The following is a 17,369-nucleotide window of genomic DNA, read 5'->3' as shown; positions in this document are numbered from 1 at the left end:
AGTCCTTCTAAACATGAGTCTTGCTCTGTACAGGGCTGAGAAGGGTCCACTCGTGCGATGAACCCATGCTTGCCAGAGAGGCTGTGAATGTGTTAATACACTTTCCTCACCTGGGAGCAAACATTTACAAAATGCAAACCCACTTCAACCACCACCCCATCTCACAGACCCTGGCTGTGATGGCTCACGGTGGCCCAGAAGCCACCTGTTCCCGACTCCCCCAGCCTATCAGGCTCCTCTGAGTGCCTCGATACTCCTGACAAGAGAGGAGCTGTGCTGCTTTGGTGTGTAATCTGGCATTTTTTGACTCTTCAGCAAACAGAGGGATTCAAGAAGCGATGGTTCACCATGGATGACCGACGACTCATGTATTTCAAAGATCCTCTGGTAAGATGAAGGTGCCTGGGCTGTCTGCTGGGAATATTTAATAATTATAACAATAGAATAATAATATACAGTAATAATAATAATATAATAATAATATACAGTGAAGCTCAGGCTGATGGGAGAGCCAAGAGGGCGCTGAGCCATTGCTGCTAGGTGTATCTGCCTGGTGCTCAGTATGCAGTAGCCCCGTGCGCAGATATTCACCCCAAAATGCTTTGGAAACCCTGTGGACCAGCTGCAGATTTCTCTGCAGCTGAATTTTGGATCCCTGGTGTTGGTCCTGCATTGTGGGTGCCCCTGGGAGGAGCTGGAGTGGGGCTTTGTGGGGTGGCTGGTGCTTTTGGTGTTTGCCTGCTGGTGAGCCATGTCCTGGCTGCCCGGGATGCAGAGCTCCCCTTCACAGTCAAGCCTGCCTGACTGCTCCACTGTCTCCTAGGATGCCTTTGCTAGAGGGGAAGTTTTTATTGGGAGCAAGGAAAACAGCTACAAGGTCCTGGAAGGGCTCCCACCATCCACACAGGGAAACCACTGGCAGCACGGGATCACCATCGTCACCCCAGATCGGAAATTCCTCTTTGCCTGCGAGACAGAGGATGACCAGCTGGAGTGGATTACGACTTTTCAGAAAGTTATAAGCCGGCCAATGCTGCCTCAGGAATACGCAGGTGTGTTTGCTGATGAGGGCTGGAGGTCAGCCTCAGCCCCTTTATTTCCTGTGCGTTAGAGGATGGGATGAATGGAGGGAGATCAGGGATGTGGCGGCATCGCTGCCTCCTGTGTGGTTGTTTTGCCAGTTATCAGGCCTAGCATAAAGGACACAGCCAGCATAAAGATGAACCAATAACCAGATTGTATTTGATACAAAAGGGTCAGTACATGGGTGAGTGCTGGGGGTACAAACAAGTCAGATTATACATAATCGACATCAATCCCACTGACCTCAACAATGACACCGCACAGCCAACAGTGGGTGGAATAAATGGTGACATGCAGTCTCCTATAGAAGGGATGGGAGACAACCGAGTCAACAAGCCAAACACATAAGACCAAGGAAGCCACATGCTGAATCTCTACACAGCCCACGTTTACAAAAGCCAGACCTGACTGGAGCCCAGTCCCAGGGAGGCAGGAGGTCCTTCCCCAGCACAGAACTCTGCACAGGGCATCCACCTCACAGACAGACACTGCCCCTGCCTGCAAGGGGTCCCAGCTTTTATCCCTCCGTGGGACACCTGACCTGGGGTTACTCAATGCAGACACCTGGGGCTCCTTTACCCAATGGCTCTGTCTGCCAGGCCGGCCCCACCCTGGAGGGAAGCCTAAAGGCAAACTCACCCCCCTTTGGGAAGGGCTGTGGGAATCGCCCACATGTCAACCTTAATTTGGGGCTGGGGGTTCATACCCCAGCATTTCAGTGGTGTGAGCGGGGCAGCCCTTCCCCAGCCGGGGGAGGATGCAAAGGGTGTCCAAAGAGAGAGCGGCTCATGCTGGGAGGAGGGCAGTATCCTTCCCTTTTTATCACCTCTGGCATGATGTCTGTAGTGCTATGAGGATGATCAGTCACCCAGTTATAAGGATAATCAGAGCCAAGGAGCAGCAGCAAGACAAGGGACATCCACGGGGTGGGATTGTGCCAGGTTCTTGCTGCCTGCCAGCGCTTGTCCTGCTTTTAACTTTATTTTCTCTGTTTTTTTCTTTCAGTGGAAGCCCATTTCAAACATAAACCTTAGCTGGGACTGGCAGGGTAGACCTGAGGAGTGAGCTTCTGTTTACAACACAACATGGTTTTATTTGAAATGTTAAAAATAATGAATAATAATAATAACAGTAATAATAATAATAATACTTCCCTTTCCCCTCATCATTCACTTGATCATGTTGGAAACCAAGAAGGGCGGCAGTGAAATGTCGGAGAAGATGTTGATCCATCCCGAAATTCAGCTCTGTGGCCGCTCCGCAGGATGTGCCGCTGGGACGGGTGGTCCTGCGACCCCGTCACCCCACACCTGCTGAAAGGGGCGTCCCACCTGCCTTCGGCGGGATGGTAAAGACTGTTGCTGGCACATCTCGGGGGGAGATGGGGCTTTTCCCCACGAGCTGGTCACCGGGGGCTGGCGCTGAGCATCCCCACAGCCCCAGGTCTCTGCCAGCCCTTCCTGTGGGGGGCTGCGAGTCCCTGAGTGGTGACGTCCTCGTGGGATGTGAAGCACCAACCTGGAACCACCCGAAATGGTGATGTGCGAGATGGCTGAGCCTCCCGACAGCATCGGGGTAAATGATCGTAAATCACCTCCCCTGGGGAGAGGTGGTGGTGCTGTACCCAGGCTAGGGTCAAATGGGATTTAGAAATAGAGGAGATCAGCCTCGTTACTGCTTAACGAAGGGCACGAAGGAGGGGTGTCCAGTGCGGGGGGGACACCGAGCCACAAGATGAGGCTGGGCAAGCAAAGCTTTGGGATTGGGGCCCATGATCTGCCCCCTGGGTTGTTCCTGTTTTATGGTTTGAGGGGGTTCACACCATTTTGGGAGCCCGGTGTGGTTTGGGGGGGGGTTGAGCTTTAGGTGCAGTTTTGCTGATAGGCGCTACTACCAGCCCAGCCCTGGCAGGTGCGTCCCTCCAGCCGATGACACGTTGCTTCTCCAGACTGGTGGTTGCACTTTTTTTTTTTTCCCAATAATTCTCTCGATTTTTTTTGGATATTTTTTTTTTCTCCTGCCAAAAAAAAAAAAAAGCTGCTTGAAGTGACGTTTCAGCGCTGTGTTGAGCACTGTAATTCCTGCGGTCGGGGCAGGTGGGCTGGGACCTGCACACCATGTGCTGGATTTTTACCCCAAAATGAAATTTCTGGCATCCGCTGAAGAACCAGCCCCAGACACTGACCTGTCCGACGCATTTCTTACGTTGGTGTGTGTAAATGAGAGCATCTCATTGGCTGTATGCATTCGTTCTGTCACTGGTAAGACAACTGTGGTACTAAATGTCATTCAAACCAATAAATTATTATGTCAGAGCTGTGGCCCTGTGGTGCTGGGGCAGGGGGGGGTGAGGTGGGGTTAAAAAAACATAAATGAAAAGTAGGTAATGGTGCCCTGGGGGTGCAGGACAACCACAAAAACCATCTAGGTCCCTCCCTCCCTCCCTGGCTGCTCAGGGCAGTGGCAGGGGGGTGGGGGGTGCAGCTGCCAGGTAAAGATATAAACTACACACACACACATTTATGTATAGATCCTGGTTTAAACCTGGCCAGCAGCCAAACACCACACAGCTGCTCACTCACCCTCCCCTGCCGCAGGGATGGGGGCGAAAATTACAGGAGTAAAGGTAAGGAGACACGTAGGTTGAGATAAAAACAGTAATTTGAAATAAAAGAAAAATACAATAATGATAATAGTAATAATAGAAAGTACAAAGGTGTAATGCACAATGTGATTGCTCACCACGCATTGACCGATGCCCAGCCTGTTCCCAGCCAGTGAGCCCAGAGAAGAGAGAAGCCTGAGACTCAATCCTGGAAGTGAGAGCGAGTGTCCTGATCAACCCTCACCTGCACACGGAGCGTGACACGGTATGATGGGGAATGTTCCCTGAGCCACTTTGGGCCCAGTGCTCTGCCTCTGCTCCCTCCCAGCTTCGTGTGCATCTGCGCACTGGCAAGACATGGGAAATTGAAAAGTTTTTGATTTCTTAGCAACAACTAAAACCATCAGTGCATTGTCAATGTTCTCCAAAGCACAGCACTGTTCTCGCTACCAAGAAGCAAAAAAAGCAGCTCTAGCCCAGCTGAAACCAGGGCAGCATATAACGCACTATACATTATACTTATTTGTGTATAGCATATATATTATATATATAATACTCATGTATGCATACACAAAAATTAGCTCCTCGTAATATAAATTCATGAGCTGTTGACTAGTCACAAACACAACTATAAGCTGTGCATAGTAGATCAAGCATAATATATACTACACTTATTTGGGGGGGGGTGTATGAGCTGCATATAGTTCATATGAACACATGCATGTATATATATGTAGCTATCATTAGACATACACATTTAATTTGCAAATATATAAGCTAAAATGTATTTCATACATGTCTGCATATAGTCTTTTTATAATTGCAAATTAATAAAATATACTATACATGTGCATGCTTTTCATATAGGTGTAAAGGATATATTATAAATTCAAGAGCACTATATTGCATATAAAAACATATCCTCATGCATACGTGTATGAGTAACTTAATTTATATTAGAAGTGTATTTTACACACATGGTCACACTTAAAAACAGGTGTGTGAGAAGCAGGGAGAGGTGCTGGGTTCATTGTGTTCAGTGCTCGTTATAAAGAATGGGTGGGTGTATAACTAAGAGAAATAGAAATCATACTATAAATTATATGCTATACAATTAATTATAAATGATGATATACACAAAAGGCTGTTTGTGCACGTGTTCTGCACCTGTCTGGGCTATTGCAATGTCTCTGTATTTTGTACATAGGCCACCACCCCTGGGCCAGCTGGGGTTCAGGCTGGGCACACGGACAGTCCTGCCCAGACAAGGTGAGCACATGAACTGTGAGCACAGGACACGCTGCTGGGCACCTCCAGCTGCCCCAGGACTGGCACGTCAGGCAGCAGCCAAAGGCAGTGTGACACGGCTCTGGCCCCTGCCACCGTCCCAGAGCGTTTACTGCGTCTGCAGCATCATCCAGGTAGGGGGTTCACTGCTGAACATGCTGCAAATTAAAGCAATCCACACCTGCTCCTGGCATTACAACACCTGACTGAAGCTACGCCCTCACTGACAGAGGTCACACTGCAGCACTGAGGTCCAGATGATCCACAGGCAAAAGAAGAGGGGAAAAAAATAGCAAAGAAAGCAAGATCTGTGCTCCTAAAACTTAAAAAGCAGGACCATCACACATCCTGGTATAAAGTGTTTATTTGAGACTTCACAATTAACACAAAGTCTTCTTTTCAATGCCTTTTCTTTTTCATACAGTCAATAAATTTGTATTAATCCCTCCCTCCCCCATGCATGATTGCTGTTTATTAATCTAAGCCTTTTTATTTTCATCGTGAAAAAATAAAGCGTTTCCCCACCATTTCATCTGTTCACTGTACCACTGACATCCACTGTGCTGCATTAAAGAGGAGATGTAGAATGGCTATGCCTACCACTGGGGTTGAAGTTACTCCATTATTCATTGATTTATTCTTTTACAGAAAGTGTTAAATGAATCAATCACCCAAGAAAAATAAATATATCATAAAGAACCAAAAGTTCTGCAGTATCCCTTTTCTTTACATACAGCTGCAGTTCAAACACATACATTGCTTACGGCAAATCATATCATTTCATTCACTTAACACCGTTGCCTTTACGTATGGTTGTGAACTTACACCGAAATAGAATCTGTTCCAAAGGAGTAGAGCCACAAGTCAGAGGAGGTATTTTAGATGCCAAATTTTTATACCTAGGCAAGAGAGATCCACATGGAAGCTAATTACCTATGCTCCACTGACAGGCTTTTACTCGAGAGCAATTCAATCTTGTGCTTTTCAGGAAGTATCGGCTAAACATACACCTGGGCTCAGCCAGAACCAGACCTTAAGTCGAGTGAAAGGCAGTACGAATGGCGTGCATGTTAGTCACGGCAGTGGAAGCGAGTTCTTGGTATCAACGTCTCTTGGATGTGCATCTCAAATTATGCTGCTTGGCTCGTCTCGCAGTACTTTTGGCACCAGCCTCACAAATAAATTATTCAACTGATCACCCTGCCTTTCAAGATCTTCCTTGGAGGTGGCAGAGGTCAAGGAAGCATTCTTGCAACAAAGACAGTATTGGGTAGGCCGTGAAGTACAAGACCCATATTTATGCTTTATTGAATTACTGTGCAAAAGGGAATACTGCATCAGAAACCGTAGAAGACTATATTTTAATCAAAGTCACCAGCTGCTGTATCGGAAACCTGCTAACAATTGCTCCGATTGGTTCATTTGGCTACTTTTTGTTGGTTTCTTTCTTTTTTTACATAAATAATATAGACCGAACATTATAAACATTTCAGCAACCATTTCTAAAAGACCGGAGGAGCCCTTTTAGGCGCCAAGAAACAACTGCAGGATTCAAATTCCAAAACTGTCTTTGGAGTCATCGAATCATCAGATTTACACGGCACCCAATGACAACATTCAGTCGAGCTCAATAGGACTGCTATCTTCCTGACCATCTTCTGTGTCATCATCTTCTCCAGTTCCCATCAGACTGTTTAAGAGGTTTCCTAGAATAAAATACAGGACAGTCAAAATTCTAAGTTTTACAGTCTTGTCTCAAAAACTTTAAACTATTCTCCTTCCATCCTGCTAGGTTGCAGATTTCAGTAATTAAAATAAAAAGGAGAATTCTGAAGTCAAAAAAAGTCAAAAAGCTCAGCAAGACATTAGTATTCCCACACTGGTTTCCATTAAGAATTTATTGGTTTGGGAAGCTGCATTTTGATACAGTTTCTTCTCTAAGAGTACACTGGAAAAAACCCACACCAAAGTCACATACTTATGTACTACAGCTGCACCCTGACAGAGAAAAAAACAAACAACCAAACGAGGAAAGACACCTCCAGCAGTGAAACTCTCAAAAAGCAGCAATGGTCTACATCACGCTATGAAGAACTTGTCTGAGTCAAAGGCATCTACATGTTCTTCCTTTTTTTTTTTTTTTTTTCAATTTATAGATTCCTGAATTGCTGAAAAGATGTTATTTACATATGGGTTCTATGATGCTTGTGGTTTTCATCAAACTTTGGGTATCACTTATTTGCAGGTAAAGCAAGTCAGTTTACAAACAAAAAGCTTAATTCTCAAGGAAAAAAAAATATTTTACAAAAGTAATCCAGTTCAATTTGTTCACATTTTATTCAAGAGCCAGGAAATGAGGGCTGAATTTCTCTATTCCTTTTCATTTCATGTAGTAGGGCAGTATTAATTTCAGAACTGCTACTGTAGGAAAACTCATTTTATATCAGCACTGGTTAGATCTCTACCAAAGTCCCAGACTTGGCTTAAGGAAAATCAGCCACTGAAGCATGAGGAAATTAAGCTTTAATACAAGTAAGATTTTTCTTTACATTTGGAAGTTATACCATAACATCAATAATTAACTGTAAGAGTCATTTACATGCTTCTCCTCTTCTCAAAGATGAAAAGTCTATTAGCTTCACCAAATTAATTTCACATGCAAGCAATTCAGCAGGGACTGTTTCTATGGTCTATGAAAAAACTGATATATTCATTAGAACAAATTATCTGTTTCTAGCACAGCTGTTTCATATAAGCCACTGCTCTGAAAAGACTGGTGGTATCTATAAACAATTGTCAGCATAAACCTTACCTAGTAATCCTCCGTAGGACGATGATTGCTTGGGCGGAACACCGAAGAAAAGTTGTCCTATTCTATCTAGGTACTGAAACGACACAGGATGAAGAACAACGTCAGCTACTTCATTTACAGGTAGAAATACCATGGGCAGCAGTCACACCACACAAGCTAGATCACTGACTCCTATCTACAAGTCACAAAACAGGAGACAGTCAGCTATTATTTAATTCTGTAGGTTAAATCCTGTTTACAACTACGAGTAACTCACCTCATTATACATGGGATCTCTTTTCAGTGAAGGTTGATACTGTTCACACAATACTGTAAATACTGTTAGTTTTCCTCTACAAAAGAAACAACCAAAAATGTAATCTCAGTAACAACTGAAAAGGAAACCAGGAACAACATGAGGATAATCAGACTGTACCCGTCAACTGCCAATAACAGAAACCAGATGAAGTTTAGCAGTGGTTGAACAAAGGGTGGACCCTTTTCTATTGAAGGATGTTTCTGTGTGTATGTCGTAAAAACAACTGATGCGCTGGTCTTATTTTTTAAGCAGAGAAATCTGCAAAAGGAAACACAACAGGGCAAGTTAAAAATAACAGGTAGAGAAGTAGTTTTACATGCAGAAAAGGGAAACCAAAAGCTCAACAATCTCTAGTTGATTTGTGCATACAAGCCATCTCAGGTTTAATCTGATGGCAAAAACTTAACTGGTAGAAATGTACAGCTTTGGCAGTGCTTTGGCTATCAAATGAGGAAGGGGAAAAGCACTACTAGAACACATTGTGGAATAAGTGGGTTGGGAGGGAGAACTGACACTAAATATTAATAGAATGAGTATAACCGAGATCTAAGCAGACTGTATACAGGATGTTTACTAAAAGAGGGCATCAATTAAATCAAAATGCGGAAAGACTAGCCATCACATAATTCAAATTAAACATGATATTGCATTTACTGGTCCAGAGATTACTATGCTGAGGTAAAAACCAAATTAAAGACCTCTCTCCTGGTCCCATCCACTCCCAAACACATCTCCTTGCAGTATGTGTTTGTCAGTGTCTGACGGCTCTGTCATTCTATTAGCACTACCTCAAAACAACAAGCCATCAGCACCACTAATAAGTTTGACACACATATCTAAAAGTCTCGTAATAAAGCTGCACTTTGAGCTCCCAAGCCATTTATCACTGGTTAACAGATCGATTTCCCAAACTGATCAAACCTTTGTTCAGGTCCAGTTAATTTAACTGGCAATCTCTGCAAGTCCCACAGGCTTAACAAGAGACTTTATCTGGGACAAACGCTGTCAGCAAGCACTGGGAAGGCTGCCACGTGCAGTCTCATTTTTGGTTGCAGGCTGGCCTCCAATTCTGTACCCTCACACGTGCAAGGGCATTGAGCTCTTTTGCCTTACTGCTGAGCAAGGAGCTGCAATTATTTTCATTAGAGTATAAACTGTTATGTAAGAGGATTTAGTAGAGTATCTGAGATATAGGCCAGTAAGGGATGCAGTAGTAGTGGTGTATAAATACTGAAAAAATAATCTCTTACTCATAACTTCTCCCCAAAATTTCCCCCCCTCCAGAATAAAGCCCCATAAAATTGTTTAAGAGTCCTGCATATACTGAATTTCCATACAGGATTTTCTACCGCTCAGAATCACTGCAATCTATATCAACCAGCTATGGAAAGCAGGACAAATCTAACATGACAGCTCACTGCTGCCAAAAGAGAGACAGACTTGGTCTCACCTCCTCCCTCTCCCCCAACACCTACTCTCTGCCTGACTCCCTGCTGCAGAGTCCTGTCTCCACCTCCTCCTCAGACTCCTCCATGAGCTGCTTTCCCTGACTGAAGAAAGCCATCAGCTGATTGAATGCAGTCAAATTGGCTTTGTCAACCTTAATTGTACATGAGCTCTGCAAAGGCACATAATAGCCTGCATTCCCACATCCTACAAAATAAATGCCTCAAGTAAGTGAAAGCCACCAGGAACTCTGTCAAACCAAGAACCATTGCACTGCTGCTGACAGATCAGGGTGATCGGAGACAAACTGTCTCTCAGGACAATGAAACCAAGAGCAATTACTATGCTAAAAGTAAATATATAGCCTGCTTAGGTCCTGTCTTAGTAAAAACATCAAAGTAAGCCCTAACTAGACATGAAGTGGTGTTAACAAAGCTAAGAACTGTGCTTTCAGGGTCAAACAGATTACGTTAATTCTTCAGGCAATTAACATAATTTCAGGTTTTGACCTTAATACGTTTTCAGGTGCTTTTTTTTTTTCCTCTCCCCAATATGATCAATTCAACACAGCTGTTTTGAGACAGTTTTGTCCTGTTGTTACCACACAAAGGGATTTTCAGGAGCTCTGGCCAGTTTCACAGTTTCTTTTGAAAAGGATGCATGGTTAAACTATAGTTATCATGATTAAATTAGACTGGTCTCAAACACAGTGTCATCTTAGCAAAATAATTAAAAAAGGTTTAACACCTACTGTAGTACCGCCTGTGCTACAAACATGTCCACCTCACTGCGATATCCTCTGGACGAGGAGTATTCTACTAGCATATTTGCACATCCTTCGCCATCTGTGGAGTGCAAGAAGTGATACCGAGATTCACTATAGTTTTGCTCTACAAAAGGAAAAAGAAAATGGCTTTTAAGAAATCAGTTCATCATACTTGAACATAAAAACAAATTTGTTAGGCTTGTACACTACAGCTGGTAAAAGGACAAGAGCTACACACATAGTATATAAACAAGACAACTAGCAAAGAGTAGGGCTTTTTTCTTTAAAAGTTACAGACAAGTTATAGAGGAATATAATAAATACGTTATCCTAAATACATGTGAACAACTCCTATTAAATACAATTTATTCAATGCCACCACCAAACACAACCACTGGGACAAATAGCTTGAGCTGCCGTCATATCATTTTATCTAACTGCATGTTGACAGTTCATGTGCTATCATCAGTGCTTAGGAAAAGAATCGAGAAGTTCCATATCAGACCATGTGCACCAAGAAGTCAAACAGCAACTTCAGTGTCCTTCTTTCTAAGTGCACGGAAAGCAGGCATTTCCTATTTTTAGCTTAGCCCACTCTTGCTATCAAAATTAAAATTGCTTCCATATGCGGAATAGAACAGCAATTATAGAGGAAAAAAAGGTATAAGAAATGGCAATGATTTGTTAGAACTTAACTTGAAGCAAAGCATCATACAAAATCACTGCAATGACAAATCAGAACTGGATAGCTGCTAATTTTTGGAATTTAAAAGCTTTGTTTTAAAAATCTGAGCCTTTTCTGATCAAGGTCTCAAAAACTACAGACTAAGAAAACGTATGCATTTTGCTCTTCAAAAGACCAGTGAGCAGACAGCTACAAAGTGGGGATTTTTACTTTCAGAATGCAACTCTTTCTTATCCTAATCATATCTCAGCTTCTAACAAGTGCTCTGAGGAAAATCCTCCCTTTCTGGCTGGCAGCAGCCACCAAGCTAACCTAAGTCCCATGAGAACAGCTATGGGATTGCCTATGGCACGCAGAAAGGCAGTAAGCTGGAATGTTGACCATTGGGTCAGGATTGATACATGAAACCACTCTCATCACTTTGTAGCTACCAAAAAATTTAAAATAAACAAACAATCACCTTGCACAGTTTTTAATTCACAAGAAACCACAAAAGAGATGGCATTTATTCAACTGTTTGCACTTACCTTTGTTATATTTTGAACATTAAGACTTTAAAAACTGGCTATCATCCACAACTAAAATAACTACCTAGTGCATTTTTGGTTTATCTTACATCCCATCACAAGTGATAAAATCCCACATAAACCAAAGGCAACAGCATTCATTCCAGAATAAGCCTGCTGGTCAATGTCTCAAAAAGCACCTAATTACTGATCCAAAGACAGTCTGGATGCTAGGTGACATATTTCAATCTTTGTCATGTTTATCCCGGATTTAAAGACAAAACCCCACAATAGAACAGCTTTGCTCCCCAGCAATCTTCTTCCTAATGACTCAAACTACCTCAATGTCTAAACGATCAACCTTCCTTTTACAGAGAGATTTACAGCAGTTGTGTTTTGGGGTTTGCACTAATACAAATTTACAGCCCCAGGTTTTTGTTAGTAACATTAAACTGAAGTTATTGCAGAAATCAGTAATAGTGGAACTCATCAGTCATCTCCATCTCAGCTTCCTTAGATTACTTCCAAACTAGATTTCTTACAATATCCCACTTTCAGTATTTTCAAAAGAAAACACATAAAAGCCTGTTGATTTTTCTTACCTTTCCAAAGGGTAATTGCTAGTAACTGGTGTAGTTTTGGGTGTCCAAGTTTTCCTGATCCCCCACTAGACCATTTGAGTGCTCTGGATACAAAAGCCACTCTTTCGGGAGAATTTGGATCCATTAAACTAAACAATTTTGCCAAGTTTTCTAGAAAGAATAAGATTCACAAATATTTACCATTAATAGAAATAGAATGCTTCTAGTGCATCTTTAAGAAACAACATTTAAGTTACAGTGCTATTGTGTCTTTAAACTCCCTTAACAACCTCCATAAGCCACCTTAGAAGAGTGACTTTGAGCTTGAGACACTTCTCATACACCAAGTCAATCTTGCATCTATCAGCCACCAATATTTGTATGACTCCTCCACAGCCAAAAGCTGTGCCTTGCAGTCACCTGGTGACAGCTTCCCTGTCAACTCAAATGGCACAGCATATCCCAGAGAACTATGCAGTTCCAAGGAGGAGGAAAGATTGCAGGTTACGGGACTGCTTGCCATTCATGGGGAAGCTGAGAGGGACAGAGGGCTGCAGTTTGGAAAGGCACCACCAGAAGTCATAGATGGGTTACAAAAGATCAGAACTGATCTAAGTAAACAAAGAACAGCTCTGTCTGTCTCCACCCATAGGCTGTTCATAGGAGTGGTTTGCCCATGCTGCAGCAGTAGTCTGGCCAGGCAGCCCTTAAAAAGGGCTCCCTCAATTGCCTGCTTACCAAAACTCACAGTCAGACAAGAAGACTTTCCTTGTGAACAGCTGAATCACAAATCATGTGCACACTACCACACTGCTCGGGTGGGAAATCACCATCCAACAAAGCCCTAGGGACATCAGTGACTGCGCAGACAATACATTACTGCTGCATCGAGGAAAGGACAATGTCACAAGACATCAATTTTTGTTCTAAGCATGCCCACAAAGTTATCAGAAATCCATTATTCTCTAATAAATTTCCACCGCCCCACACACACACCCCGGTCCATTTCTATGATGAAGGTAACCCTTAGCCATGTGGGAGGGCATATAAAAAGGAATCCAGGTTTCAAGATGTTAACAGTCACTGTGAAGTGAAAGCACATTAAAACACTATCAAATTGAACACAAAGATCACCTCACCCAAAAGGTCATCTGCTACTTTTGCATCCGATTTCTCCAAAGACTCCAAAACCAGCATGGACAGATCAGCAGCACTGTTTTGCTACAAAACAGACACGTATTGGTAGTGATAAACGTATCAGTACATAAAAGGAAACATCAACCAGAATTTTGTCAGATGCAGATTTAATACTTTCATCAACATCTACAGCTAAGGCACAGTATCAAGCCTCAACCTTCCCTTACAAAAAAATTATAGTAATTTAATGTCATCAAAAGAGAAGCCTCCAGGACTGCAAAACAAATGTGGTTATGATTATTGTTTGGATGCTCACAAACACTTCTGCTTTATGTTCCAGTTTGGCACAATCCTTTGTGGAAGAAGGTTCAACAAAGAGATAAAACAAAAGATTACAAAGCAATTACTCCAAACATTTACCATTGAGAACTCACCACTCCTCAAAATCTTGGAATAACAATTCCCACCTACCCCCCCCCCAAACCACACACACAAAACCAGTGGCTTACCTGGTTATGACTAAAGAACAGCAAAGCCCCTGAATACATCAGTTCTCTAGCTTCTGCATGTTTTCCTTGTGACATATACCTGAAAACAATACCAACACCTTGATAAAAATTACCACAACTAAGTTACTTACATTTAAAGGATTAACATTAACATTTAAAATAAAGGCAGTAAGGGATTTATTTTTAAATTGGGTTAGTTTCAGTAATAATGTAATTTTAACTGCAAGCTATGATTTGTTTTCTGCTCCAGACTTGATGGAATACAAGCAAAGAGTATAAGAATGAAAGAAGAGCTTCAAACCCTATTTGGGCTGAAACAAGGACAAGGAAATGATCCCAGGAATTCTCCTGAGCAAAAGATGCCAATGCACTGAACTACACCGTGCAGAATGTCACATTAGAGCCTTTACCAAACCCAAAGCTGTCCCAGTGAAACAGTTTTCGGAATAAACCCTGGACAGCTCACACACCCAGCGCTGCCCAAGTGACTCCAGCCCTCTCCTCACCGATGTCTCCTTTCCACTGCTCTAAGTCTCTCTGATCAGTACTACTCTCTGCCAGGGGACACCAGCCACATACCAGTCCTCTGCTGAACCAAAGTTGCTTCTCTCTGATGCGCTCCAGTAAGGTGAGAACAGCCAGCAAGATTTACCATGCAACACTATACAGAGTCACCAATTCATAAATAGAAACAAGTCTGGCTCCTCAAATACAATGCTTCAAAACACATCTGCTGCAGCTTCCACCTTCCTCACTTAAGAGTTAACCAAGAAATTAAGAATAAAAGTATTCTCAATGGTTCCCTCAAGAGCAGGAGCCTCTTACTATGGTGCTGTGATTGCAGCCTCCTGCACATCATCACTACTGGTAACTAAAGGCCTTGAATAGTCACATGTCTGGATTACAAACACAGCGTTTCTTATAAGTGCAGTTAAGGTGTGGCAGCAGATAGTTTCCAATTCCCATTTCTCTTAAATGCTCCTCAAAATGTCCATTTTCTGAGTAGTTAATAACAACAGCCACTTTGCTCACATCAAAAAGGTAAGACATCAGTTTTACCACACTGCTTTACTATCTGCAATATTCATTTTGTCCCCTATAACACCTGGTTGTGCTGTGCCCCTGCTTCACCCCTCTCTGCTCTCGGTGGTCAGAGCAGCCTCCTGCAGCAGCAAGACCCCCCCCATACAGCAAATCTGATTGACGAGTGTCCCTGTGGGGTAACAGAGAGGGGTCAGTGGTTCTGGGAGTGAAGCTGTCCGGGGAGCAGTGGGACAGCGTGGGCACAGAGAGGGTCACACTAACCAGTGGGAAAACAAGCAAACGGTGGATACTATGCTGCTGTGCTGCACGTGAGGTTCCTGTCACACCTGGCAGTCCCAGGGACAGGTCGTACTGGTAAAATCAGATCAGACAACAAGCAAGGGAGGAGATAGAGTCCTTCCAGCCTGCTCACCATCTTCCAAAAGCCCCAAGGTCTTTTATCCAAACCAGCAAAACTGTAATAATGGATGTCAGAACTGTAATAATGAATGCCACGATGATGTTTTTTGGGAATAATTCAGATTTGCAATCACCATAGTAAATGCTCAAACAGATCGGCAGCTCTAACACTTTCATAGTTGGCCTCACATCCAGGTTTGCTTCTAGGTGTTTCACTCTGAATCTCAGTGTCAAACTTCCAACAATTCTACTTCCAGCAGATTCCCAAAGTTATTTGGGAGCTCCTAATCTGGGAGTTATTACAGCACATACTAAAAGATGCTGAAAACAGCTTTACAATATAAAATCCATCTAAAAGACTTTCTTTTTTACCTACAAGCACCAGGAAAACAGAAACCCATGTAACAGAGATGTTAAATTTGGAAGTTTGGCTCAATCACCAAATCATAAACAGAGCTCAAGCCAGTCAGCCCATGCAGTAACAACACTGGCCCAGGTACTCCTGTTTGGAAGAGCAAAGGACTGGCTGCTTGGCGTCAGGCAGCAACAGCAGTTCTCAAATCGCTCTGGGGATCACAGGGAGGGATAAGAAGTCTGCAGAAAGCAGGCTTACAATAATCTTTCCTCCTCCCCTCCTCCTCCCTCAAATACATCTCAGTTTATGGCTTCTGAAACTCTGAGTCAGGATTTCAAGTTTAACACGCAACTCATGACAGAACAAATGTTTTACAGGCCAACGTTGTTTACAACAAGTAAGCACTGTCTATCCCAATTACAATTCTGCAGCTGAGATCACCTCACTCTGTGTTAATGTGTCTCTGGAAAACTGTTGACATTAACACACATTTTACAGAGGACATGCAAGACTATCCAGGATTCTGTTTTGGCCTCAGTGACTTTCCAAACAAGTTACACTGTCTCATTACATCTTTTTGCCTAGAAGGAAACGCTTTTCCCAACTATGCAAATGTCACCTTTTCATTTAGCTGAGCACCTTCTTTCACTTACATTTAAAATGGAAAAGGCAGGATCTTTGATTCCAAATTAATTCAGGAAGGCTTAAGCAAAGTATGTGAGTTAATACATTCAGGAGACTGGATGAGAAGTGACCTGCTGAGCCAAGTCATCATCTGCCACTGCAGCCATCACATCACATAATCCTTACTACAAAACGGGCCATGCTTTGTCGTAAATTTAGATTTATTCTCAAATACAATTTAAGTCTTAAGGCCTAGACGATGCCCTTGCTGATCCCATCAGAAGGTTACGGCAGAACACAACTGCTTTAATTTAATGGTGCTTGGGAGGAAAAGCTATGCAAGGTACACTGGTAGCAGAAGCAGACTATGCACAAGGACTCTCCTCTCCACATAGCTGGCTGCTGTTCTTCTGGGGATACCTACAGGCCTGTTCCCATTCCATCTCAGAGGAGGAGCTCTGAGGGCAGCTGAAGCACGTGTGAGCTATCAAGACTTGGAAGGCACTTTTCCCATCTGTTCTTCCCCAGCAGAACCCCAAGTGAACAAAACTGGGACCAACCAAGGAAGCCTCTAGAAATAATACTTTATTCTGTGCCCCTTAAAGCAAGGGTCTACATTTTAAATTTTGATGAGAGAAAGGGTGACCACTGTAAGTTATGGTGGATGTGAAAAGTAATAGAAAATCTACAAGTTTGTAATAAAGGTAAGCTTCTTATGACATAACAGGCACTAGTAGTATCTCTGAACAAATAGAACTGCTCAACGTAGTCATTGTCATGAACAGAAACATTACACCAACTATAAATATTTCTCATAAAATTCCTCCGTGCATGTGATTCTCACCACCCTGAGAGCTGCCCCTTCCTAAAAGCTGTACCAGAGGGTGACTACTGTGCAGCAAAGTAGCCCTGTTTCTCGGCTGAGCAATAATCCGAACAAAACCTTAAAGCCCTGAAACAATCTACTTTTCAGCCAGGCTGACGTTTAAAATAAGCTGGCAAACCAGAGGCTGTTCAGAGGGCGCCTGCTTGAAGAGCTCACGGAGGGCCCTGGAGCCAAGGACAGGGGGAGTCGGACCCGGGCCCGCAGGGATGCCCGGGGAGGAACCCCGAGGCCTTCCCGCCTGGCAGGGGAGGGCCTCACTCGGCCTCCTCGAGACGTGGGGCCGCCCAGAGACGTCTGGGGACGGGGGGACGGGGGGACGGGGGGGCGAAAGCCAGCTCTGTCCGTG

General features: G+C 43.4%; 2 protein-coding genes across 4 annotated transcripts in view; one reads left to right on the top strand and one right to left on the bottom strand.

Annotated features, from left to right (window-relative positions):
* Nucleotides 1–2,983, top strand: part of ADAP1 (ArfGAP with dual PH domains 1) — a 57,142-nt gene extending 54,159 nt beyond the window's left edge. For both annotated transcript variants that reach the window (XM_026859107.1, XM_026859108.1), the window contains 3 exons: nt 316–387; nt 824–1,052; nt 2,089–2,983. In XM_026859107.1, the coding sequence (XP_026714908.1) occupies nt 316–387; nt 824–1,052; nt 2,089–2,117 (330 nt within the window). In that variant the 3' untranslated portion in view covers nt 2,118–2,983. The remainder of the gene's footprint in view (nt 1–315; nt 388–823; nt 1,053–2,088) is intronic.
* Nucleotides 2,984–5,321: 2,338 nt separating this feature from the next.
* GET4 (golgi to ER traffic protein 4) lies at nt 5,322–16,957 on the bottom strand. Of its 2 annotated transcripts, none has more exons than XM_026859029.1 (9): nt 16,533–16,957; nt 13,716–13,794; nt 13,209–13,290; nt 12,091–12,240; nt 10,283–10,421; nt 8,203–8,343; nt 8,044–8,119; nt 7,788–7,860; nt 5,322–6,681 (listed from the first exon to the last, which is right to left on the bottom strand). In XM_026859029.1, the coding sequence occupies exons 2-9, from the start codon at nt 13,788–13,790 to the stop codon at nt 6,593–6,595; spliced, it is 825 nt and encodes a 274-aa protein (XP_026714830.1). In that variant the 5' UTR covers nt 13,791–13,794; nt 16,533–16,957; the 3' UTR covers nt 5,322–6,592. The 2 variants fall into 2 exon arrangements, with proteins under 2 accessions (XP_026714830.1, XP_026714829.1); XM_026859028.1 differs by lacking the exon at nt 16,533–16,957 and adding an exon at nt 14,295–14,494.
* Nucleotides 16,958–17,369: the final 412 nt, after the last annotated feature.

Source organism: Athene cunicularia, assembly GCF_003259725.1.
Source record: "Athene cunicularia isolate RWA chromosome 14 unlocalized genomic scaffold, athCun1 chr14_part1, whole genome shotgun sequence".
Taxonomy (NCBI): Eukaryota; Metazoa; Chordata; class Aves; order Strigiformes; family Strigidae; genus Athene; species Athene cunicularia.
The sequence above is the reverse complement of the archived record's forward strand: the minus strand, read 5'-3'. Positions and strand labels throughout refer to the sequence as shown.

What these genes read in the sequence shown, in the direction of transcription:
- GET4 (XM_026859029.1), bottom strand. Translation starts at nt 13,790, where the DNA reads ATGTCACAAGGAAAACATGCAGAAGCTAGAGAACTGATGTATTCAGGG. An exon ending in AGCAATTACCCTTTGGAAAG is followed by an intron (nt 10,422 to 12,090) that starts GTAAGAAAAATC and finishes TTCCTTTTGTAG; the next exon opens with AGCAAAACTATAGTGAATCT. An exon ending in GTCCTACGGAGGATTACTAG is followed by an intron (nt 6,682 to 7,787) that starts GTAAGGTTTATG and finishes ATTTTATTCTAG; the next exon opens with GAAACCTCTTAAACAGTCTG.